The sequence below is a fragment of the Hemicordylus capensis genome, chromosome 6 (assembly GCF_027244095.1).
Source record: "Hemicordylus capensis ecotype Gifberg chromosome 6, rHemCap1.1.pri, whole genome shotgun sequence".
Classification (NCBI taxonomy): domain Eukaryota; kingdom Metazoa; phylum Chordata; class Lepidosauria; order Squamata; family Cordylidae; genus Hemicordylus; species Hemicordylus capensis.
This window is the reverse complement of record NC_069662.1, coordinates 152,834,259-152,859,314: the sequence shown is the minus strand read 5'-3', so window position 1 is coordinate 152,859,314 and position 25,056 is coordinate 152,834,259. Positions and strand designations below refer to the sequence as shown.

The 25,056-nt window shown below is 44.1% G+C and overlaps 1 protein-coding gene across 6 annotated transcripts in view; it reads right to left on the bottom strand.

Annotated features, from left to right (window-relative positions):
- Positions 1–722: 722 nt before the first annotated feature.
- ADARB2 (adenosine deaminase RNA specific B2 (inactive)) overlaps positions 723–25,056 on the bottom strand; it is a 565,015-nt gene continuing 540,681 nt past the window's right edge. For all 6 annotated transcript variants that reach the window (XM_053266066.1, XM_053266064.1, XM_053266067.1 and 3 more), the window contains 3 exons: positions 13,631–13,812; positions 8,268–8,446; positions 723–1,873 (listed from right to left, as the gene is read on the bottom strand). In XM_053266066.1, coding sequence (XP_053122041.1) covers positions 1,697–1,873; positions 8,268–8,446; positions 13,631–13,812 — 538 coding nt within the window. In that variant the 3' untranslated portion in view covers positions 723–1,696. The remainder of the gene's footprint in view (positions 1,874–8,267; positions 8,447–13,630; positions 13,813–25,056) is intronic.

Here is a 25,056-nt window from a genome sequence, read left to right as displayed (position 1 = left end):
CCCTCCTTCCCAGGTTCACACAAGTGGCCTTCATGCTGGGGCCATGATAGGGAAGGGCAAGGCCATTGAGTTCCTCCATGGCAGGAGCAAACAGGCTTCCTAATCAAGGCAAGCTTCCCAAGGCATGGTGGGCCACTATGTGAAAGAGGTGCTGAACTAGATGGGCCTTAGGTCTGATCCAGCAAGGCTGGTCTGACGCCAGATGCATTGCAGTGTGCCTGGGCTCAACATGCCTACAAGTCAGCTGGGGGCGGGTGGGTAGAATGGATGCATAATGCACTGTATTTAGTACTGGTGGTTGCACAATAAAATCTTTGTACATGGGTCCCTTTTCAGGATTTCCTATGCTTTTTAGGGATCCTATATTTGCTGAGGACCACAACTGCCTGATTGACTGATTAAGTGCTGTCAAGTTGGTGTCGACTCTTAGCAACCACACAGATAGATTCTGTCTATCCAGTGTTTATTGTCTAACCATTGTTTATTGAGGTTCAAATAACAGCAGCTCTGTGGTGTCAGAGACGGACTGAGGATTGCCACCAGGTACAATAAACCAATCATGAAACTGTATTTCTCAAATGCTAGGTATATCCAATGTTTACTTTGCTGCTTTTGAAATGCTCTACACACCAGGGATTCTCAACGTTGGGTCCCCAGATGTTATTGGACTTCAGCTCCCATAATCCCCAACCAAAGGCCACTAGGGTGGGGATTATGGGAGTTGTAGTCCAATAACGTCTGGGGACCCAACGTTGAGAATCCCTGCTCTACACTCAGAAGCTCATAATGCACACATGTGAGCAACAGCTTCTGGTCCTGCGTTCTCCTCTCTCCCATTCTGGAGTAAATGAATAGCTTTCTTACTGAGCTGGAAGTTTAGGGTGCCTTTGCATGATTACTTGCATGGTGTTTCAACTTGCCCCGATCCTCAGCTCCCCTATGGGCTCATGAAGAATTACAAATGGCAGTGTGGACCTATCTGGGCTGCACCATCTGTGGTTGTTTGTGGACATCTGTGTTGCACGGGGAAAGGACACTTGGACTCAGTGTAGCTGGGAGTTCAGCAACCTGCTTTTTTAACCGCATCTGATGCCTTTCTGTCCAGAAGCTCACTAGTCTAAACTACCTACCCTTCAAACACACACATAATGCCTCCCTCTTGTGGCTCGGTGCAAACTCTGACCTTCTCTTGCATCCCAATTCCGAAAATACCTGCACCGATTTGCTACTTAGAAAAATCTCTCCTTCCCCAATGATAATTATTGCACTAATTATGACAGGAAACACAATTGTGGGCGTGTGTGTGTGTGTGTGTGTGTGTGTGTGTGGAGGGGCTCTTTTTAAGCCACAAGCAGAACCTGCTCTTGCCTGAAATACAGATGCCACTTGAAGAATTACAGCGATCTATAATGTGCTACAAACAAGGAACAAACAGTGAAGGTCATTTTTGTAACCTGGGCTTGTATATCCTTGAGAAGGGACAGGCATGTAAGAGCAGTTTCCTAAAGTCAAGTTCAGTGCATTTACCAGAACACATCTTATACGTAGCCTATTCTCCAGCACAGGATTCCAAGCAGAGCTACTCCTCCTGGAGGTATGTCTCACTCGGCATCCGTCATACCCTCGCCTCCTGCAGAGTACCTGCCCTTCTCTCCAGTCAGTTTGATGGGGTCAGCTCACAGAGGTGCTGAATGATTCACACAGTTAGCAGGAACTGATCTTGCTCAGGGGGCTTGTTCACCCAGGTGCCCAGCCCTGCTTTCTGAAACGCTTTGAACAGCTGCTGCTTGACAGACTGGTACGTGTGTGCCACCAGCTTGGCCTCGCTGTACACTGATGGCATATCTCCATGGCTTGATATCCGTGTGCTCAGCTGCGAGGGAATTCGGGGAGGAAGGGAAGAACACACACACCCAAACAGAAATGAATGAAGAGCAGAAACAACCAGCTTGTTGGCAGCTGTATATAATCGACGCGCATCTACATTTCATAAGCTCCGAACAAACCGTCCATAAGCTTGATGTGTTTGCTTCTGGTTTACGGTAAAAACAGAGGGAGAAGAGGAGCTTCACAAGATATTGTTTCCATCATACAGACCTGGCACCAACCCCAAAGAAGCACTGCCCTGACTTGAAGAGGGATTTTGGAGAGTAAAATTAACTCTGCACACCCCCTGGAGGGAGGTCAGGAGGCTGTGCCAATACATTATACCCCTAATCTTGTTTTCCTCCTTCAGAAAGATTTTTTTTTTTTTTGGAGGTACTAAAACAAATGATGGAGAATGACGGTGTCAAAGACACCCCACTGTTTGTTTTAGTCTTCCTGACCCTTTTGCTTGGAATTTTGAGGAGGAAGCAAAGCTGAAAATCTTGTAGATTTGCATTCAGCGGTATTGATCCCCCCCCCTGCTGCCAAAATATGGATTCAAATGTGGATGATTAAAGATGGATTCCTGTAGCAGTTGACTAAAACGTGTCACCCAATTTTGGAAGGAGGGGGAGAGCATATGCCAATTTTTTTGAAACAGCCGCCCAATAGTATACTTGATTCGTTGAAGTGAACCCCCCACCCCCATGTAAAATGTGACGATGACCCATTTAAAAGCCGACAGTTTCCCAACACTGAGCATGCTTGTTCCCACGACTGGCCGCTGGATAGAAGCAGCCACCAGTTAGGCTCCAAGCCCTGTGCACGCTCCCAAGCAATGGCTGTGTATCAGCAAAACCCGAGGTAGGATGAGGAAGAAGCGATCACGTGCACCCCGCTATCTGGGTAGGACGGTGGCAGCCGACTCACATTGTGTACCCGGCATTGTATTGAGGGTGGAGGAAAAGCACATCCTGCGCCGTGTTACCCAGATCACAGCTAGCACATGGTCATTTCCCCCTCCTCCTACCTTGAGTTTTGCCGACACACAACTGTTTCTTGGGAGTCTGTGTGGGGCTTGAAGCCCGGCTGGCTGAATGCTCCTCCAACACAGATGTTGGTTGTGAAAACAAATTGAGTGTGTGTGGGTCTCATGTTCCTCCTCCTCCTAATATTTCTCAAATATTTTTCTAAAAATTTTTTTGGGTGGTGGAAAATAAGGCTGACATGATGAGAAGAATTACTCAAAGTATTTTGAGAAGAATTACTCAAAGTACTTATTGATGTTAAAAGGACAAATTAGACATTGGCTAAATTGTCCTTTGAATTCCAGTAGGACTACTTTGAGTAATTTTTTTCATCATGTCAGCCAATAAGTCCCCCCACTCAAACAAACAAACAAACAAACAAAAAAATAGGTCCAGAAATTTTACATGTCTAATAGTCTGCCCACCCTGTTTAGGAACATAGGAAGCTGCCATATACTGAGTCAGACCATTGGTCCATCTAGCTCAGCATTGTCTACACAGACTGGCAGTGGCTTCTCCAAGGTTGCAGGCAGGAGTCTCTCTCAGCCCTATCTTGGAGAAGCCAGGGAGGGAAATTGGAACCTTCTGCTCTTCCCAGAGCAGCCCCATCCCCTGAGGGGAATATCTTACAGTGCTCACACATGTAGTCTCCCATTCACATACAACCAGGGCAGACCCTGCTTAGCAAAGGGGACAAAGTCATGCTTGTTACCATAAGACATGGAATCCAAACATTAAATGAAAACCTTTGAGGGCTTTTATAATGTCCTGAAGTACCAAAGAAGGCAAGGCCCTAATTCATTGATGCATGTGTGTCTAATAATTTGTTTTATTGAGTGTTTTAAAAATCTGGTATGCTTTCATATGATTTAAAAAAATTAAATAGGTTTGTTAGTCACCTTGGAGACTTTTAATGGAAAGGCAGGTTCCAGATATGTTAATAAGCCAGCCAGCAAGGCTTCATGTCAGCCCTTATAAGACATGGCTGTGTTGGCATTTGTGGGGGAGGGATCTGAACAGTTCCAGACAGGCAAGTTGATGCGGAGAGAGAAAGCACAAGAAGAATCGCATTTCCCTCCCTTCAAAGCTGTGATAATAAGAGAGAAACACGCATAGTTATAGGCCAGTAATGGAGCATCCGGGATTTGCCCAGCACGTATAGCTGAGAGGCTGTCTTGTTGAGCAGGAGAATGGCGTGAATGTTCTGAAATAAACCCCGCAAGCTGCCTGCCAGAAACTGTCTTAAGAGACAAAGACACAAATCTGCAGTCCAATAATCACCCCAGGCACACGCGCACCTGGGAAGAAAGAACTTTTTGTTTTGCAGGAGGATTAAATCAATGACCTCCTTCCTGACCTGCCAAAGACTTCATGCAACCAAGCCAAGAGTGAGTCTTTGACGTTTTGGGAAAGAAATTAAAAGTCTGGGGAATGCCGTAGCAGAGCAGGTGAAAGTCTAATCCAGCACTTACAAGTGAGTGAATTGGCATCCTTTGAGGGCTACTTCTCACAGTACTTTCTTGTACTCGGGAATATAAGCCTAGGCACAAAAGATATGTGGATTGTGTCAAATATGAACAGCACAGCGGTGCATTACTTGCTGCCTTTTCTTCCTCTGACGCTGCGGGTGTGTCTTTGGGAAGAACAGCTACAAATAATCCATGTATGCACCATTCATGTTTGGTGCAATCTTTGTTTTTGATACACAGGCATGTACATTTGAGCCGAACAAGGATTATTGTTACTAGTCACATTTGCATGCTCAGGTTAACTTCTAGGGGGTGATTCTGTTATATTTTACTTATTTATTATTATTATTATTTTAAATTTATTTGGTTTTATTGTTTGTAGTAGAAGTTTGATTGTCTTCTCTTCCACATTTGTTTTAATCTCATGCTGGTCGCCGACCAAAATAAAGAGATTTGATTTGATTTGATATTTTAGGAAAGTGACTGGCAGAAGATAAAATAAAGTTGTTGTTGTTGTTTCAGCAAAAAAGTGCTTTACATAGAAAAAGAATGATAAGGAGAAGATGGTTCCCTGTGCCCAAAGGACTCGCAGTCTAAAAAGAAACACCAGCAACAGCCACTAGAGAGACACAGTGCTGGAGATCCAGGGTTATAAAAGACATAATTCGTGCATAGGATTCTCTGCCAAAAAGAATGTGGTGATGGCCAATGGTTTCTAAAAGGGATTAGGCAAATTGGCAGAAGAGCGGTCTATCAATTGCTATTAGCCATGGTGGCTAGTGTTCAGGTTGTGTTCAGAGGCAGTATACCTCTAAAGACCAATTGCAGGGATGGCTATTGCCTTCATGCACAGCTTATGGGCTTCCCTGTAGCATATAAATGGCTGCTGTTGGAGACAGTGGATGTTGATGGATGGACTTTTAGTCTGATTAAGCAGGGCTCTTCTTACTTTTATCCTCACAGGAACTCTGTGAGTTTGATCAGGCCAAAAGATAATGGCTGATGCAAGATCACCCAGTTAGCATCAGAGCTGTGTGGCAAACTGCATACGGGTCTCCCCAGTCTAACTCCAAACACTCTCACCACAACACGACATTGCTCTCTCGTGTGAGAAGCAGCCCTGAAGGAGGAGGGGATATGTGTATGTCTGCGTATGAATGCACTTTCTCATAACCAGGTCACTCTCTGGGCCAATTTGTATGTTGTTTAAAACACTGGCTTAGATGCTGCACAGTGCCCAGATGATGGAAGGAGAGGGGATGTGCACTGTCTGAGTGTGGAAAGTCCATCATCACTGTTTGAAAATGTGCAGAGCCTTTGTGGTTCCCAAGAATTGTATCTGCACAGTAGGATGCTTCTTCCACTGGGAAAAGCATCAATGACACAATCTTTAAGAGCGTTTGCAAGACATATCGGTGGGCTCTCCACACTCGCAGAGCCAGTGTGCATACCTTCCATCAGTGAGGTGCTGTGTGAGGAATCTAAGCCACTGATTTTTTATAAAAAGAATGTAGGGAGGAAAATGGTAAGAAAATAGCCCAAGTGCAGGCTTCAGACATTGCAAGTTCTACAGGGATGCCTGGATCTTTGCACTTCTGTGTTACATATGCACCCACTGTAATGTCTGAAGGGGGATTTGTGTAGAGGAAAAATGTGCAGGTTTCAGCTCAGCATGCCACTTGCATGCCGAGTCCCTACAAGTGCCCCTCTGAACGTTACAGTGAAACACAGGAAGCTGCCTTACATTGAGGCAGGCCAGTGGTCCATCTAGCTCAGTATTGTCCAGGCTGACAAGCAACAGCCCTCCAGGGTTTCTAAAAGGGGTCTTTCCCCAGCCAGTGGTGCTCTAACCCCTGGACTTTGGGGCCGAAGTTCAGGGCCTCCACACTGCCCAGGGCCCCCCAAATCCTATTTAGTCTGTCCTGGGTGGTGTGATTGCTGCTGTCCCACACTGCTCAGGGTGGCTGAGTGTGACTGTGACTTGTGCCGGGTGCTTTAGAGACAGATGTGGGAGTGGGGAAAGAAATACAGGTTGAGTATCCCTAATCCGGACATCCGAAATCCGGAATGCTCTAAAATCTGGAAAGCACCACAACCTTTTTTTAGTAAGTACAAAACATTATTTTCACACGAAATCTGAATTTCATCTCCACCTAAAATGCCATGTTTGAGTCGAACATGACCAGTAACATTATTGCACTGAAAATTTTCTCGCAATTAGTTTTCATTACATTGACAGCTACCTGTAGTTATCATAAATTGAGTGCTTTTAAAAAAAAACTTTAAATAAAACCTAAAAAAAATACTGTGTACAGTAATCTTTTGTGTTTAGACTTGGATCCCATGCCCAAGATATCTTATTACAGTATGCAAATATTCCAAAATCCGGAAAAGTCTGAAATCCAGAACACTTCTGGTCCCAAGCAGTTCAGAAGGATAAGGGATACTCAACCTGTATGTGGGATGGGAATATGTTAAGTTGCATGTGTTTCTGCTAATGCATGTTTGCATAAATATACCTGTTTTATATTCTTACATGCTTGTGAGTTCAGTTGCTATATGTGCCCTCAAGATTTCCCGTGTTCAAAATACTGTGTGTGTCATGATGTGTGTGTGTATGTAGGGCAATGATGCTTAACTTGCAGTGGGGAGTGGGTGGACTCTAGCAAGGGGAGGCCTCCAAAGGCCTTTAGGTCCGGGCTCCAAAATTACCTAGGTGCACCTCTGTCCCCGCCCTATCCTGATGCCAGGATAGAGTCAGGGACTTGCTTGAGTCAGTTTTTGTGGGACTCCCCCTCCTCCTGTGGCACCTTCCATCCAGTTTTGGAAGGTCCTCCTGCACCCAACACTCAGGAGTGGCTTTTCAAGGGGTTTGGAGTTGCTGATGTGGGAGAAAAGAGGAGGAGGCGGGGAAGTTCACTTGTGCAAGACCACAGAATGGTCCATTAGGATCCAGGACTCATTCTTTCTTTGTTTTTAAACAATGTATGTGTATGTCATCACAGACATAATCTTAGAAGAGATGCTCCCTCCTCTGTGAGAGAAATGCCTTTTAAGAAGTGCTTGCCATCTGCTGTTTTTGCAAGTACTTGTTTTTACAAGTACTTGCATTAAAAATATGATAACATAAACAAAATCTGCTGCCCTCATACACCTTTGAATCAATTACACTAAGTGAGCAATTGCTAAAGGTTGCAGCCCTACTTTTAAAGTGAAAACTGCATGTGTATGCTCCTCTTACTTGATGGGCAGCACCTAACTTTGGATGGTGGTAACCACAGCAGAGCACGACATCAGTATCCCTCACCTGCTGATACCAGGGCTTTTCAAAATGTGCAACCAGACACAAAACATCCAGTTTTTTTTAAAAAAAGTTCAATCTAAAAGAAAATTTGTGCAGCTCAGAAATTCAAGTCATACACAAGTGTCAAGTCAGATGATATAAAAAGTGATAACGAAGAGAAAGGTAAAGTGAGTAGTCCAGGCTTCTCTAGAACTCAGCCCCTGATCAAGAGTACCCATTTTTCCTCCCCCTGCCAAAGATGCTTCCTACAGATTCCCTTGCCATTCCCCACAGAGTCTTTGCCAATGAATATAACACTATATAGTGTGTTATATATGCAATAACATTGTCAAATTCCCAGTTCTGAGGATTTTTTCCACTCCGTGTAGGCTTCTAAATGCCATGGAATGCCTGGGCAACAAAGTGTGCATGCACAGAAAAGGGAAATGAATGGGTCTGGGTTGCAGATGTACATGCTACATGCATGGATTTCATTCACATAGCATTGCACAGTGAAGTTTCCTTTTAAAAAGCCCTTGGTGATATTAGGCTAGATGCACAGCTGGAAAGAGTGTGTTATGATTGACAAGCCTGCATCTTCTCCTGTGCAGGAGTCCTTACCTTCTCATAAAGCTTTGCCCATCGAGTGTAAAACATGTGCTTGCAGAGTCGTGAAGAACTCCCACAGTTCCTTTTTCCTGTTGTTGCGTTAATCACCTCGAGGTCTGCAGTGCCCACTATCCAATTCACACTGAAACCAGGTGATCTTCCTGGCTGCCGCATCTCAGCGTTGCTAACGCCTGCCAAGGTGGAAAGAGAAGGCATCAAAGGATTAAGATCATAGCCACTCACTTCGCTCCTGGCAAACACGAGAGGGAATTTTATTTAACTTGGAAAGGAATTATATTTCCACACTTCAATATAAACACATTTTAATATGTTGATTTGGTTCTGCTGTCACATTTTTGAATAACCCACCTATTAATGCAGATTCTGTTCTGTAGTATCCAATTCTGGGATTTAGAGAAGAAGAAAGAAACTGGCTCGATGGAAAGATTATTGGCTTAAGCCAACCTTGAGAATGCATGTGGTCTCCCACTGCTTTCCGCTTGGGAAAGCAGTTGCCACCATTTAGGGTCAAACAACATATATGGTGACAGATACACATCTCATTGGTTTCATGTAGATGTTTGAAAGCATGGAGGATAAGACAGTAACCTGCAGGACCCTGTAGGACAAATGCCCTAGGCATCAGCAACACTTTCTGGAAATGACCCTTCAGGCAGGAGTAGAACTACCACAACTCATCCACCAAGGGCGATCAGGACCACTTCTGAGGAAAAAACAACAACAGTGTAGTCATCCTTTGCCAACTGCTAAGGTTCCATTCTGGCAAAACCTCACTGTTGGCAAATTTGTGGTTGGTGAGGCATTTAAGTCTATGGAAACAGGGGTTAGGGGAACCATTACCACAAAAAGACCTAAAAACAAAGGGGGAAAGCAAAACAAAAACAAAAACAAAACAACCCCCCCCCCCCAAGCTAAAAAAAAAAATCACAAAAAAATTCTTGCAGGATTTTTGCCAAGAGTCACCAAGAAGAATGAGAAGATTGAAGCTTTAGAAATTTTTTGAGCTCCCAAAAATCACCCAGAGGCATTTTAAATTGGCAAGGGACAGCAAGGTCACGAAGAGGAATGAGCAGATTGAACCTCTGAACCCCTCAAATAGCTGAAAACCTCCTCCCCAAATCACTAAAAAAACCTCACCAACCGCAGGGTTGCAGCTGGTAAGACCTGTCACAATTTCCCATTCACATATACTCAAAACTGCAGTTGGTAAAACTGTGGTTGGCAAGGGATGACTGTACTGAAAATGGATTGAAATAGATCCAGATAAACATTCTTCTCCCAAAGAGCCTGGAATTGCATGGCCAACAGCTGCCCAAGAACCTTGCCTAGGGTTGCCAAGTATGACTGAAGCTCATCCAAGAGATGTTCTCCTAATATCTTTTCAACATCACCCAGCCATTAAAATATCTAGGATGGAGACTTCAGACCAGTCCTGTAGGATTGGCAACCCTAAGCCAACTAAGGGGATATTCATGTCTGCCTGGTAGTTATTACAATGCTGGGTGGTCCAAGGAAGGTTTCTCCCTCAAGGCAGCTGAGGCCACCCCCTGTGATGTTAATCAACTCTTTGACGCAGCCAGTCTGTCCTCCTCTGCTAGATGCCATTAAAGTGGATGGGAAAGGGCTGAGCAGAGTTGTGGTAGGCCACACAACTCTAAGCACCTTGCTCATGCCCGCAGGACACAATAACTGAACCCATTCCACAAGACCAGACTAGATGTTGTTTTGGAGGCCTCTTTTGACTCAACCGCAAGATTAATGGTGTCCAAACTGAGATGGATGTGAGAGATTTTATGTTTGAAGCATTCAACAAATATGGCTCCTTTATGATTATGAGGTTCATTTCCCCCATGGGGCAAACTGGAGTAGATGCCAAACCACCTGGACTCAGTTGCTGGATGACATTGTCAGTTGCTGGATGCAATGGTAACAGGAAAGGGCTATGTTTGATGGAACTTCTCTACTAAAATTTTTACACTCTTTAGAAATGTGTGTCTGTGTGATTTCCATCCAAGAATGCTGCAGGGGGAAAGAGCTACCGCCTCCCATTGTTGTGGCCCCAATCCAATTACCCCCAACCTCCTGTTGCTGCTTTTAGGGAAAGAAAAATGTGTTGGGGGGATTTCCTCTAATTAATCTTAAAGACCATTGTTTTTTATCCACCATGACACCAGCTCATCCAATTAATGTTGGAGGCTTCACAGGGCAATACAGTGGCTGACATGCAGAGCAGGGCAAGCGGCCATTTTTGATGCCCTCCTTTCTCCAGGAAGCCCTCTGTGCCACCCAAAAATATGTCACTGAGGATTGTGAGGCCTTTGGGTATGCATCTTCAGGGGGCCCAGAGGGCTTCCTGGGGAAAAGGATGACATCAAAAATGGTTGCCTCCCCACTGCAGTTAGTTGGGAAGTTCTGTTAGGCTGCTCTCTCACTGCACTGGCGCATCCTTCCTTGCTTTGTTATGTCAGCCAGTATAGACCATAGAAGCATTATGATGATGGTCCAGTTCATCCCAGCTGTGTGGCCTGCGGGAAGTGTGTCTGCGGACTCTGTGTAGGTGCTGAAACACTGCATCCAATCCCCTCAGGTAGAGCCAAGTGGAAATGTCCTTCATAAAACAAACTGAATGTAGAAAGCTTGTTAAAGATACTTGGGATGTCTGTGCTTCCCGTCACAAGCAGCATCTGACTGACTAAGTGGCACTACCCTAAACTGCTGTATACAGATGAGTTTGGATGAAAACATAATTGAGTTATCATCTCACATGGGGCCTGTAATCACATTTATGTCACACTAATAGTGCCATCAATTCTTTCACCAAGATAAGTGATCAGTTTGTAGCTTAAAAAAAAAATGTTGGAGAAATATAATATAAATGTGTGTTCTGTCACTGAGGTGCTATTCAAATACTTCCATCCTGAGCATGTTGCAAGCAGATCTGAATGTATGACTTGACACTAATGCACCAGTTTCTGTCAAGCGATCACCCACAAGCTTAGCAGAGGAGGTGCCAAAAATGACAGCACATGCTCAGATAAGACCAGGCTGGGATAGAGACACAGGTTACAGAACAAACACAGATGCAGCAGAGCTAATGACCAGAGGAAATCAAAATGCTCGGTCAAATTAACAGGGCTTTGCATACATGCATTGCCAATGGAGCCTGAAAATAAAAGCAAATTGCAGACTATCCCCAGACACTACCAAAAGATCATCACTTCTGATGGAAAATAAGAGTAACAGAAACTCATGGAAGCCAAAATTTAGGGGTGGAACTCCTATTGGACAATCATATTCAGTGAACACGGGTCACCCAATGGGGCTGGGGCTAGGGCTGCACACTGCCTCCTTTGGCAGCTGCCTGTCTTCCTCTCTGGTCAGAACTGGCAAAGAGCCAGCATGCATGGGGCCAGGGTTGGGGACCCTGTCCACCTGTCCTCCTTCCTCTCTCCCTCTGCTGTCATCAGCTTTTCCAGCACTGATGAGGACTAAAGACCTCACTGCCTGATGCAATGATGCTTAAATCCAGGCATCAATAAATATATTGGGTATGCAAGTGTTGGAAAGCAATTCCCTTGTATGTTGTTGGTGGAGACTGCAAAGGCCTGATCCCCTCTCTTTCACAGAAGCTTCTTATGGAAGGAAGTGCAGGGAATCTGGAGAGATTAATATAGTCCAGAGCTGTAGCAAAGCATTAACTCTGTGCTGTAGTATCTCTTATTCAGCTCCAGTGGGGAAACATTGGTCTTGGATCTGGGGGAGCTTTGCAGCGCACAAAGTGTCTAAGTTAGTCCTTTAAGCTGATGTGCTTAAGTATGTCACTGAATGGAGCAGAACAGGTTGAAATATGTTCTTGAGCAATCTTTATGATCCAAAGCTCTAGCTTGGTTTTAACAATTATGAAATGCTTTAAGGTCCTTGGATGAGAGGCAATCGTGTACATGCACAAGTGCCAAATATAATGTAAAGATTGCTCTATTGGCTAGTGGTTACTTCCAACTATACAGCCTTTGGGGTCAGCTGAAGATGTGCTTAATGGTGCTTAATGGTGCAAGCCATTTTTAAAAAGAACTTTTTAAAGAGCTTCCTGCCAGAATAAGAGCTTTGCCATCTCTGGTAGCTTTTAAAAAGAACTCTCAAAACACACCTATTCAACCAGACTTTGAGTTATTTTTTTAAAAAAATGTTCTCAATCGTTTTAATATTTTATTGCTTGTTTTTAGTGTTGTGTTAATTCTGTAAACTTTTTTAGTTTTTATAATTCTCAATATTTAGCTTTTAAAATAACTTTTAATTTGAAACTTAATTCTGATTGTGGTTTTAGCCTGGACTTTTAATTTGTTTACTTAATTTGGTTAATTTTATTAGTTTTATTTTACATTGCATCTGTTTTATTGTTGTGTACTGGAGGGATGGGGTATAAATATTTTAAATACATAAAATAAATAAAACTGTCTAGAGATATGTATTTGTGGCAGTATAGAAATGTATAGAAATGTGCAAAATAAATAAATTTCCTCCACTTTAGACATTTAAGGGGCTTAACTTGGGTGACCCTTTGGTTATCTATAAAGCTTATGAACCTACAGAAGCCATCTCACAAAATGTCAAATGAAGCCTTTTTCATTTCATTGGATGAGCAATGAATCCATTTCATTGGATGAGCAAAGCATGGGAACTTGTAAAAACTCAGCATTTTGGGAAGGACTGGGCCAATGGCTGATTACTGAATCCACCAGAAGCTTGGCTGGAGATATGGATGTGCAGCAGTGGTAACTATCCATTAAAAAGGTTGATGCCGGCTGATGTCAGCCAGCATCAATCTTTTAACAGAACATTCCTCCTGCCTTTTAACAGAACATGTGAGCAGTTGTGTAAGAGCGCTTTTGCACAAATGCAAAGAACTGCACAAATACAGTTGTGTGATGGGTAGCAATTATTTTCCATGGCTGTCTAGCATGCAACCATTTTTTGTGCAGTTCTTTGAATTTGCACAAGGATGTTCTTGTGCAAATGTGTGAACGTTCCATTAAAAAACTGTGGTTGACAAATGGAATACTGTACAGTATGTTGGCCACTATCTACAGTTCAATGCTGCCTTTGCTTTCACAGTGAATATTTTTGCCTGGAATTCTTTTTCAGAAGGACAGTCAACCCCAGCCAGGAATGGAGGCAGGGAGAAGGAATTGTTGTTTCAAATTAGAGTCGTAGAATGCATCACTATCACTGGTATCAAAGCCAAGGGGGAAGTAAGTAATTATTTTAAATTGTGAAAGGCCCTTCGTCTGGCTTCTGGTAGGAGCCTAGCAGTGTTAGCAATGGGAAAGGATGTTTCCAAGCAAGAGTGTGCTTACCACTGAGGAGCAGCTGATTACGCCGGTATGAGGCTGGCAGTTGACCAACATCTTCTAGTCTATGGCTCATTACCCGTGAAAGGTGACCAGTGTGTGAGAGGCTTCCCACAATAATGCTATGCAAATAGACAGGCTCGATGAAGTAGCTGAGGAGAGAACCTTGCAACCCGAGGACATTCCATCTGGAAAAGAAATGCAATAGTGAGAAGGCACTGAGCAAGGCAGCAAAGAAGAACTGAGTAACTCTGAAGTCACAAAGCAAACGATTCGAGTGAGACCACCTTGGGTGGCTGTTGGTTTTAATTTGCCTTTTTTATTCCAGAGAGAGAAATATGTGGGATCTTGAGCAGATGGAGTGGCACATCATGGTTCTTAAAAAGAAGGCTTCCTTCTGAGATGGCAAAGAACAGAGGGGTAATCTAACACCTCGCAGGCCACAAGGTTGATGTGTTGTGTTCAGCTTGGTGAAGCTTGCACAGGTACAGAGGAAGCCACCTTATATCAGGTCAGACCACTGATCCATCTAGCTCAGTACTGTCTACATTAGCCAACAGGATCTGCAGTCCTCTGGTGATCCGCAGTGCTCTGGAGGACTTTGAGCCTTCAGCATCCTGTGCTGAAGCTTCCTTTGCTCAGCGAACCCGATGCGGAGTGGGAGGGTAGTAGCTATTTTTGCATCTCTCTCCTCCCTCCTAAAGCCCTTTCCATTGGTATGCATTTTGTTCCTGAGGCTCACGTAGCTCTTAGTGGCCGGCATCAGCTCTCCAAGGCCTCAGGCAGGAGTTTTTCCCATCCCTACCTAGAGATGCCAGGGATTGGACCTTGGAGTTTCTGCATGCAAAGCAGACGCTCTACCACTGAGTTATGGCTTCTATCTCATAGGCAGTCTGTGCCTGGGGCTGGTGAGTGAGCTGTTGGAGCAGAGTGGCTAAGAGACTGAGCTGCTAGTTAGGAAGTTCCTGGCTCAAATCTGTCTCTCCTGTGAATTTACCAGGTGGTCTTTGGCAAACCATTCCCTCTCAGCCTCAGTCCCCCATCCTCAATATGAGGATTGGATTGCACCAAGATAATACATGTGGAATGCCTAGGAGAGGCATTCACATGATCAGTTCCTGAAGTAGCCAGTTCTAGCCTGGGACACACCCGACAAATCTTTTTAAAATAACATTTATTGTGTCATTGTTGTTTTAGTATGATTGCATGTTGCATGCTATAAAGGCAGACAGATTAGTAGGAGTCTGAAATCCCACCCCACCTGTGGTTTTAAAAGGGACCTCAACCCCCTCTCTAATTTTGTACATGATTAGGGCTGATCTGTGTTTAAACCAACACAGTTGCCATGATTGCATCTAATTGTGGCTCTGTCATATCTAAAACCCTTCGTTGCTGGGCTAAATTCAAAGTGCTGCTAGTGACCTTTAAAGCCCTAAATGACGTGGGGCCAGGGTACCTGTGAAAACACCATGTTCTGTACGAACCCCCTGCACACTCACCTTCTCAGGTGAGGCACTGCCTTTGAGGTGAGTGGGGCCTTTTCTCTAGTGCACCCAGTTTGTGGCGTGCTCTCCTCTAGGAAGCCCATAGGGCTTTGCTGCTCTTTAGGAAAGAGGTTAATATTTTCTTATTTTCTTATCAGGCGTGTGTCCCCTTTCTGAGGGGCACACACCAAGCAAATAGTATTTGTTTTGACAACGTTAAAGCAATATTATATTAATATTATTTCTCTCTGCACTGAGCAGGAAACATTTGTATTAACAAAAAATAAAAAATAAATTTTTTTTTGTCATGTCGGCGCCCCCCCATGTGACCAGAAAAGATGGCGCCCGGGGCACGTGCCCCCCCTGCCCCCCCTATAGTTACGCCTCTGCTCCCAGAGAAGCGACTGTTGTGATACATATTATTTCACCCCGTTCCAAAACACAAATATGGAATGCTTTGTTACCAAAATTGTCCGTAGTGGACTTGGTGGCCCAAGGAGTGCCTGAGGTGAGGCGGGGTGGCGGCGGGGAGGTCCCTTTCAAGATGGAACCTTGCAAGCTTTGAAAGTGGCACAGAGGGGCAAGAGAGGAGGGAGGGTTGCCAGCAGTTTCCTTTCCTCTCGTTGTGCTTTTTGCAAGGAGTGTGAGGAGAGACTTTCCTTGCAAAGCCTGCTAGGGTCCGATCAGTCCCAAAGAGCTGCTCTATGGCAGGAGGGGGGCATCTTTCTGCCCTGCTGGTGCCCTAATAACCCACTACCTGAGGAGCCTGCCTCACCTCGCCTCATGAAAGGGCCGTCACTGTGGTGGCTCATCGGAGCCCAAATACAGGTGACATTTTAGAGCACTACAGAAAAGGTTAGAGAGATCTTGCTATTTAAAGCAACATCCAGCAGTTGCCATGCTTTTTTAAAAAAAAAATTTAAAGTGCAAATCTGTACCAGCAGGAAGCATTATGTAGCTAATTTCTTACATCATTGTTCTTTTCATTAATTAACATTTCTCAACCGTTAGTGCAATAATTGCGGCGCCTCTGTGCTGTATGTCTCTTTCCATGATTAATAAGGAGCCATTATACTTCCCTTTCCTGAAGCAGTCAATTAACACGAAATACTTTCCATTAATTACCGAATGTTTAAAACCAGCATGCTGTACCTGGAGAGCAATCTGCTCACGGAACCTGTGACAAAAATTGCTTTCAGAAGTTCTTTTTAGATTTTATTCCAAACAGAAAAAATGCAAACCACAGGCAATTGAGTTGGCTATATTAATTTGCCTCAGAAGGAAGGTCTGAGAATGAGCAACATCTTTTAATCTCATGGAAGACAAGGCAGCCATCTGGCTGCGGAGGATTTCGGAGGGAGACTGCCCCTCTCTCCCTCTCTAAATGCAAGTCATTAAAGTAATGTGTTCATCCTACATAAAACTCAAATGGAAGATAAAAGGTAATATTTATATACAAACAATTTAGTCCCACCATTTAAACAGTCATTGGTTCTATGAAACATTTGCTTTAGTCTATCAAGATTTGCATAACTTCATGGGGTGGGGGGTAGGAAGAAAGTGTGTGTGTTTGTGTGTGTGTGATGTGTGTGCGTGTGTGGTCATTTCTTCCAAAAATGTGTATCACTTTTAAATGCACATCTTATTGTGCTCATTATCAGGAAACAGAGCAAGGTCTTGTCAATGTTAAGCAATTGGGATGTATTTACTCAGAGCGATGTGCCCAAATCATTTTGGCCTCTCTCTGAAGAGGCGCCAAAATGATTCGGCTCCCGGCAGCCGAACCTGGCCCCGCAAATGGCAATGGCGCATACGTTGATGCCATTTGCGTGCCTATGCTGCGTGAGGGATGCTGGGAGCAGCATTTCGTCACCGCGGCAGGCGCCTTAAAAGAGAAAGCAGCAGAGGCTGCCGCCGTCACGGTAGAACTTGATGGATCCCAGTGTCGCAATGGAGGCTTTCAAGAGGGACAGTTAGGACCCGCCTGCCTCCACATCCCTATTTACTAATAGAATAAAGTAATATTCTCCCTTTTTAGGAAGAAATATGGATACCGTCGCAGTATCGTTTTGGGTGTGTGTATGTGTGTGTGTGTGTCAAATTAAAAAAAAATCTGAAGTCATTTACTTAACTGAAAAGGGAGAATAAAAGTTTCTGCACACCCCCTCCTGCCTGTAAAGTTTAAACACAATCAGTAGCTGACATTATGGAGGCGTAACATGGTGGCCCAGGTTGCTTCTAACTCCTAAGGCAACCCTGCCACGTTTAAGAATGGGCAGATCCATGAGCAGTGCTTCTCTGTTTCCCCCATTCATGACAAAACATCCCCTGGAGGCTTTACAGACAGGGCTTCTACTCCGAATCTCCTTTGGAAGAGAGTGTGTGCGTTCACACACCAGGCAAACATACCCCAAAGTCCCTTCGAGATCCTTGGGCCCACTCCACACACAAATCGGGCTTTGTCTTGCAAATTCTAGCTTATCCCTATGTATTTGTGGGTTTTAAAAATGCTGGTTTTAAGCTACTTTTTCTGAAAACTCCAGAGCAAATAGGAAGAGGGACTTACTTATCATTAGCATGATAAGAAGGATACTCTCTTTAGAAATGAGGATGTAGCTCTTTAGTACTCTCTCCCTCCCCTCCCACTGGCTAGATGGAAAACAGGGAGGAAAACATGTGAACCTGCATCAAAACAAAACTTTAGAGCAGAGGGGAGGGGCTGCTTCCCTCAATGCCGCGAGTGTGATTCGAAGTGGCTTCGCTCAACATTTACCCCGCAGCATGAAGCCATGTGTGAAGCTCGCACCCAGGGGTTGGGCCCCCCTTCCCTTACTATTTAATACAAAAAATGGAGCAGAGCCATTCAAGAATTCCAGGGGCTGCTTTGCATCCCAGACCTCAGGTATCATACCCCTGGCATGTGTGATCTTTGTTGAGAAACAACTGGGTTGTCCGGTTTATGGTGCCACTGGGACTCCATGTGCTTGTACAAATACGTTTTCATCACTTGATTTGTGGAGACCTCTCCACAAAGTGTGCATCTTGTCATCCCATCCCCTTCTTCTGCTGTTTGCCAAAGCGGGGAACATGAGACACAGTGGAAAGTGGGCATCCCCCAACGTGGCTTCCCCACTTAACAGGCTTTGAAGCTTAGGACGTGGTGATGTGGTGTCCCTGTTGCCGCGTAACAGTTGGAGGGGTGTGGAGACAGAGGGGGCGGGGCAAGTGCTTCAGAAGGCAGCCAGTGAGAAGCACGGCAGGCATAGAGCTGGCACATTTCTGGGCTGATCTAAGCCACCCTCTCTATGGTTCTGGCACCAGCCACAGCACAAAACCCAGGTTAAGGTGGCGGCACAGTTCAGATGCCACGATGCCACCTTCAAACCTCAGATTATGGTTTGGTTTGAAAACCTTGGGTCGCTTTTGTAACAAAGCCGCCATTTCATGCATCCGAACAACCACAAAATGGAACCTCTAGCTCCTTCACCTCCAGTTTGGCATTATGTGTGAAGGTGGCCTGTCTTTAGCTCAAGGGCTTTGCTTGCAGGGTATGATCTGAGGGTAAATGATACAGACAATGTAATAAAGTTAAGCCGGTCTAGATACGGTTAGTTCCCGGTCAGGTGATCCCCTGCAAAGCCCATGTAAGCTGCTTTGAAAAGCTTTTCCACAATGAGATAACACATTTCCCAACCAGTGTTCCCTCTAACAGGGATTCCCAGATGTTGTTGACTATAACTCCCACAATCCCCAGCCAGAGGCCATTGCAGCTGGGGATGCTGGGAGTTGTAGTGAACAACAGGTGGGAATCTTGTTAGAGGGAACACTGTTCCCAACACTGAGAAGGACTTCAGATGCATTTGCCTAAAGTGGCAATGTCCAAGAACAACTTCACCATGTCATCTGCTGCTCCAACCCCTCCCCACCCAATATGTCCTTGAAAGCTGGAAGACCCTCTGGGACATACAGCAGCAGCAGATGGAAGGTGGGAGAAATTGGCAAAAATTGTTAGATGCATGAAACATTTTAAAATGAGGGCAGTGTTAGTCTGGATGCTGCCCAACAATATTACATTCTGAAGGAGGTTCTGTCTGTGCAAGAATGTAGCTGCCATTCTATTGCTTTTTTCCATAGACAGCGTTCCCAAATTAACATTATTATGCAGAGTAAATGCACTGTTACATTCAGAGTTCTCAATATATCAAAGTGACTTGTCTTGGTAGGAAGACACATGATGGATTGATTTACGTTTTTCCCCTAATTGCACAAGACTTTAAAAATGCCCCTTTCAAGGACATGTTCGCTTCACAGATAACTTATCATTTTAAATAACTTTTGTCATAAAAGGAAAACTGACTTGTCTGCACACGAGTAGCTGGATCTGCACCCTAGTTCATCCACAGTACTTGGATTCAAACCAAGCTATCTCTGTTGCATTCAGGAGGGATCTGAACTGGCTTAAATCCAAACTGTTTGTCTTAAATCAATCATGGCATGGATTGGGCTGTTACTCATAGATTTTTCTTTAAATATCTTCAGCAGTAAAAACCAGTAATGCTGATTCTGAAGTCTTTCCTTATTTCGAACACAGGGAAAAACCGATGCTCTGGATGACGTGCAAAAGTGCCTTTCTCTTTTCTTCAGTGCTACCGTTGCATCTATCTATCTATCTATCTATATTGCAGGAGTGGGGTGGGGTGGAATCTATCATTCATTTCTCATTATAGATAATCCCTACATAAATATATGGTACCCATTTGTCAATAACTGAAATGCCAGAAATAAAATGGAAGGAGTTTGGGAAGAGCCAGTCTTCCATTTACCAGGCAACATTTAAAAAATAAAAAATAAAAAATCTCACAAAGCCAAGGCAAACCACTGCAGAATTGGCTCAAGCACCGGAGAAACGGGACAATTGCTTCAGGTGCTGTCCCACATGCTGAAAAGCTGTTCAGCTTTGTCTCTCCCCTACAGAATGGAACTCCGCTCACAACCGTGCTCCCTGCTAGCTACATATCTAGCCTGGATCTTGGGCCTGTCTGCTTCTGTTACTCCAAATCTCCCACCTTTGCCTCTTCCATCTGAAGCTGCATAACAATCCTAAGCATATTTGGGCATTAGGAAGGAACACAGGAAGCTGCCTTATACTGAGTCAGACCATTTTTGTAGACAACACTAGCTCACTTTTGTCTACACTGACTGGCAGCAGCTCTCTAAGGTTGCAGGCAGGAGTTTTTCCTAGCCCTATCGGGAGATGCCAGGGAGTGAACCGGGGGCCTTCTGAATGCAAAGCAGATGCGCTATGGCCCCATCCCTAAGCTGCTAAGCAAGGAAAGTCAGCTGTGCATGCAGAAGCCAGGGGCCATAGCCTGGTGGCGGAGTTTCCCCATGCTTTCCCTAGCATTGCCAGTCAGGATCTTGTTCAGAGTCGCTGGAAAACACCTCTGCCCAAGAGTTTTGGAGACGTAATATCAGTGAGGGGAGAAGAGCTGGTCTTGTGGTGGTGATGAGCATGAATTGTCTTCTTTGCCAAGCAGGGTCTGTCCTGGTTTGCATTTGGATGGGTGACTACATGTGAACATTGCTGCAAGATATCCCCTTAGGGGAGTGGGACCGTAGCTTGGTGGTAGAGCATCTCTTCTGCAGGTGGAAGATCTCAGATTCACTCCCTGGAACTCCAAGTAGGACTGGGAGACACTCCTGCCTGAAACACTGGAGATTCACAGAAACATAGGAAGCTGCCACATACTGAGTCAGACCATTGGTCTATCTAGCTCAGTACTGTCTTCACAGACTGGCAGCGGCTTCTCCAAGGTTTCAGGCAGGATTCTCTCTCAGCCCTATCTTGGAGATGCCAGGGAGGGAACTTGAAACCTTCTGCTCTTTCCAGAGTGGGTCCACCCTCTAAGGGGAACATCTTACAGTGCTCACACATCAAGCCTCCCATTCATATGCAACCAGGGCAGACCCTGCTTAGCTAAAGGGACAAGTCATGCTTGCTACCACAAGACCAGCTCTCCTCTCCTTCACTGGCAGTCAGTGTAGACTATACTGAGCTAGATGGACCAATGCTCTGACTCAGTATAAGAAGTTTCCTAGGTTCCTAGAATACTTTTTAAAATTAAATTAATAAAAAACCCTCTAATTAATTAATTAAAATATTTGTACCCTGCCTTTCTGTCCCAAAATGGGACCTCCAAGAGGCTGTGGGCAATAGTGGTCTAAATGGATCAATGGTCTGACAGTGGAACTAGAAAAAGCCTTTTACAGTAACCCACATTATTAGGGGCTATCATCTGAATTAAAAATTGTTACGTGCCACATTAACCATACTCACAGGTTCCGAGAAACCTCACACATTAGATACAACATTCTGAGTTACTCATGAAAGCACCCCAAATTCAGCGGAACCCAGAAAAAAATATGAGTTTTCCAGGATCTGTCAGAGGAAAAAAAAATGGCGCTGTGTCTCCCACAGGCAGTGGTCTATGAACATTTTAATGCTTAGCAACAATGGAGCCCAGAAGTCCAGTCTCCTAAAACGTCAAAATGCTCAAACTACTGAAATAAGTGCAGACTGCAAGAGAGCATTGCCAGGCTGGCTGTGCTCATCCTGAGCAAAACAAATGCTCACAGTCATAAGGCTTTCCTGATTACTTTGCTGGATGATCCTGCAGACAATTATCAAAGCTTCCTCCTATATTTTCACGCAATGAGGACTGTTATTCATGGCAGTGTGTACTCTTCAGAACCCCTGCCGTTTTTCTAGTTACATGACAATTTAGCTATTATTGGTTTGGAAACTGGAACTAGTGCATTCAGTTTTGATCTGTTCTGTAGCAGTGGGTGGCTCGTCTTTTTGTATCTTGTAGTGAACGACCAAGGCCAAATTCTAATTGATGCAGAAAGGGGTTAAGCGAGGGAAAGGAGATGACAAATTGACTTCTATCGCTTGTGCAGAGTGCTTCTGCTCAGGGAGGTAGCTGTGTTAATTGATTTCCACTTCTATTAATATGTAGCTTTTGAAGGAGTTTGTTTTTCAAAGTTGCAGATTCCAGGATCAAACCTTCTCCAGCCAACAAATGTTCAACAGTCTATCACTCTCCACCCCTGCTAACTGAGCAAACGGACACTGTTTAACACCATTCTTTTCTATTCAGCAGGGCATTTTTCACACAGAGCTTTTAGTTCACATCTCTTCCGGAATGGAGAGTGTGTATTCACATATTGGCCAGATAGTCCCTGTTTGCTATCAGGGAGCGCTTTATACATGATCTGGGTTTTTCTCTGTGTTTTTAGGAGTGTAGCCCAATTTATATACAGGCAGCCCTCTCTGTCACTACTTTTCTGGGGTCCATGCTTTTGTAGAACTCTAGGAACAGTAATAAACTTAAGGACTAATAACTGATCCAATTAAAAATTATAGCATACATAAATTCTGTTATGGATATGTTCTTTGTATTTTCAACACTGCCCTGAAAGTAATCAGTTTTTTCTTACTCATATAATCTACATAACATGTTAAGGAAAAAACTGATGCTTTGATTATGAAAATAAATTCATGCTGCAAAAACGGTTGTAATGATCTATTTTAAGTATAAGATATTGTTATGCTGTTGCTGACAATTTACAAAGAGTCAAACTCTACGTTACACAATCTACAAAAAAGAAATCACAAGTGTAAGAAAAACACATCATCTGATATATGTTTACTCAGAAGTAAGCCTTATCGAATTGAACTGAATGGAGTGGGGGAACAAGGAAAAGTATGCATCACAGGTTAGTTCTTAAAGGAAAAGCAGAATTAAAGGGCATTTTGCTATATAAATCCTAATTTTAAAAAACAACAATTATATTTTTGCACGATCTCTCTTTGAAAGGAGCTGAGAGGGGAAGGCAAAACCTCATCTCCCTACACTTACAAGATCATCAACAGCAACCCTTAGTTTTTACAACATAAGCCACTCAACCAGCTAAATTACAGGAGAACCTCGTTAATTGCAGACTCAGTAATTGGACTTTCGCATATCCGCAGTTGGGGAATTGAAACGCGACCTTGGCACACACGGGAAAAATGGCTTTAAAAGGGTTAACCTCACATATCCGTGGGTCAGGGGAGGACGGAAATGGCCTTGGAGGTCATTTTCAGCTGCCATTTTGAGATTGGGAGTCTCAAACTGGCTCCTTTCTTTTAAAAAATGAAAAAAACACACCATGGTTTTTCGCCAATTTTCGGCCAATTATTTTAGTATTTGGGGGCACTGCTGGAGACCTATGGTAGGCCACTCCCCCCTGCATTTAAAGGGCTATTTTACCACTTTTTTGGCCATTTTCTTAACCTCCTAGAACCTAACCCCCACATTTGCATTGGGCCAGTGCCTCCGTATTCACAGTTTCCGTATCCGCAGTAGTAGTGGAGAATGGAACCCCCATGAATACGGAGGTTCTCCTGTATATCAAGGGCAAAATAACCAGCCAGCAGCCAGCCAGCCAGCCAAGAAACCAACCATCATACATCAGTCAGCCATTCAACAAGAAGAACAAACCTGGTTCTTGTTAGGTATCCACACTTATACAAGTCCTGTACACTTATGCACATACCAACCTTTCATTAATGTTCAAGAAAAAAAAATGTCTGGAGGCACAATCCAGATGAATGCTGCCTTCACAAAATAACATTTCACTCATGCAGCAGAGGAGGGATGAACTTTGCCAATTCCCCCTTCCTTTTTCTGGTCCTGATGCCCTCTGTAAATATGTCTCTGAGGGTTGGGGGACCCTCAGGGACATATTATTTATTCGCATTCCCTTCCCCCATTTGCACTAGCAAAGCTTTCTGGCACAAGGACATTGTTTGGGTGCTGCCAAGAGACTGGAAACAATATTATTTAGAAGAGTAGGCAAGAGCCTGCCCACTCATCAGACTGCATTTCTATTTTTCTTTTATGCTTTGCTCCCTCATGTCCTTACAGCATGATCTCTTGTAATTACTGATTTCTGAAAGAGGAATTACTTGTCCTTTATTTTTTCTTGCTTTTCTTTTCTCCCTGCAGAGTGTGTGTTGTGTGTGCGTATGCATGCATGCATGTATGTTGGGGCCTTCCTTGGTTCCCTCCAGACTGCAGGCAGCACAATTTAACCAACAATGGATGAAGCCAGCATACAGCTATTTAATAAGCCAACAGTTTATGCCCATTTACCTGAGGGCAAGACCCATCACAGTCAGTGGACATAATTCTTAGTAAACACACATAGGATTGTGCAGTTAGATTATGTACCTGCTCTTTTTCAAAAGGAGAGGGCAAGATATAAATGGGCCCCATATTAAACTGAAAATCAAATCAAACTCTGAAAAGACAGAGTTCATAATATTATAGAATGGTAATGAACAAAAAGTTCACTGTCTTGCATTCAACCTCTTTAATCAGAACTCTCTCCACACATTAGCTCAGCTCAGTTCATCTCCTCCCTCCACAGCTCAGCTCAGCTCCCAAGGCACAACAAGCAAGGCTCTGCAATTGGTGGCTGGGTTATGCCGCACTTCTGCCTCTTCTTTATCAATCAGCCTGCGTCAGCAATCTTTTTTTTTTGCCTGTTCCTCCATGGGCATGGGGCATAGGCCCCTCTGGACAATGCCAGGAGGGACTCTAGCCCTCTCTGTCACCCCCTTTTCAGGGTCCATGCAAATTAGAACTCTGAGGAACAGCAATTCCAAAGGTTGGGGAAAACACAGAGAAGACTTTCCAACAAACTTGGCGCATAGCTCTATATACTGTATTTGTGCTGAAATGTTTAACACAGAAAAAAAGCTGCTGAATGTTTTGAATGATAATCAAATTGAGGAAACGCTTTTTTGCTTACAAATACCTTGTGAGCAAGGAAATACGATAACAGCTGTTGGATAAATTATTAATTGTTCATTATTCTCTCAGCTCCAGTAATTCCTTT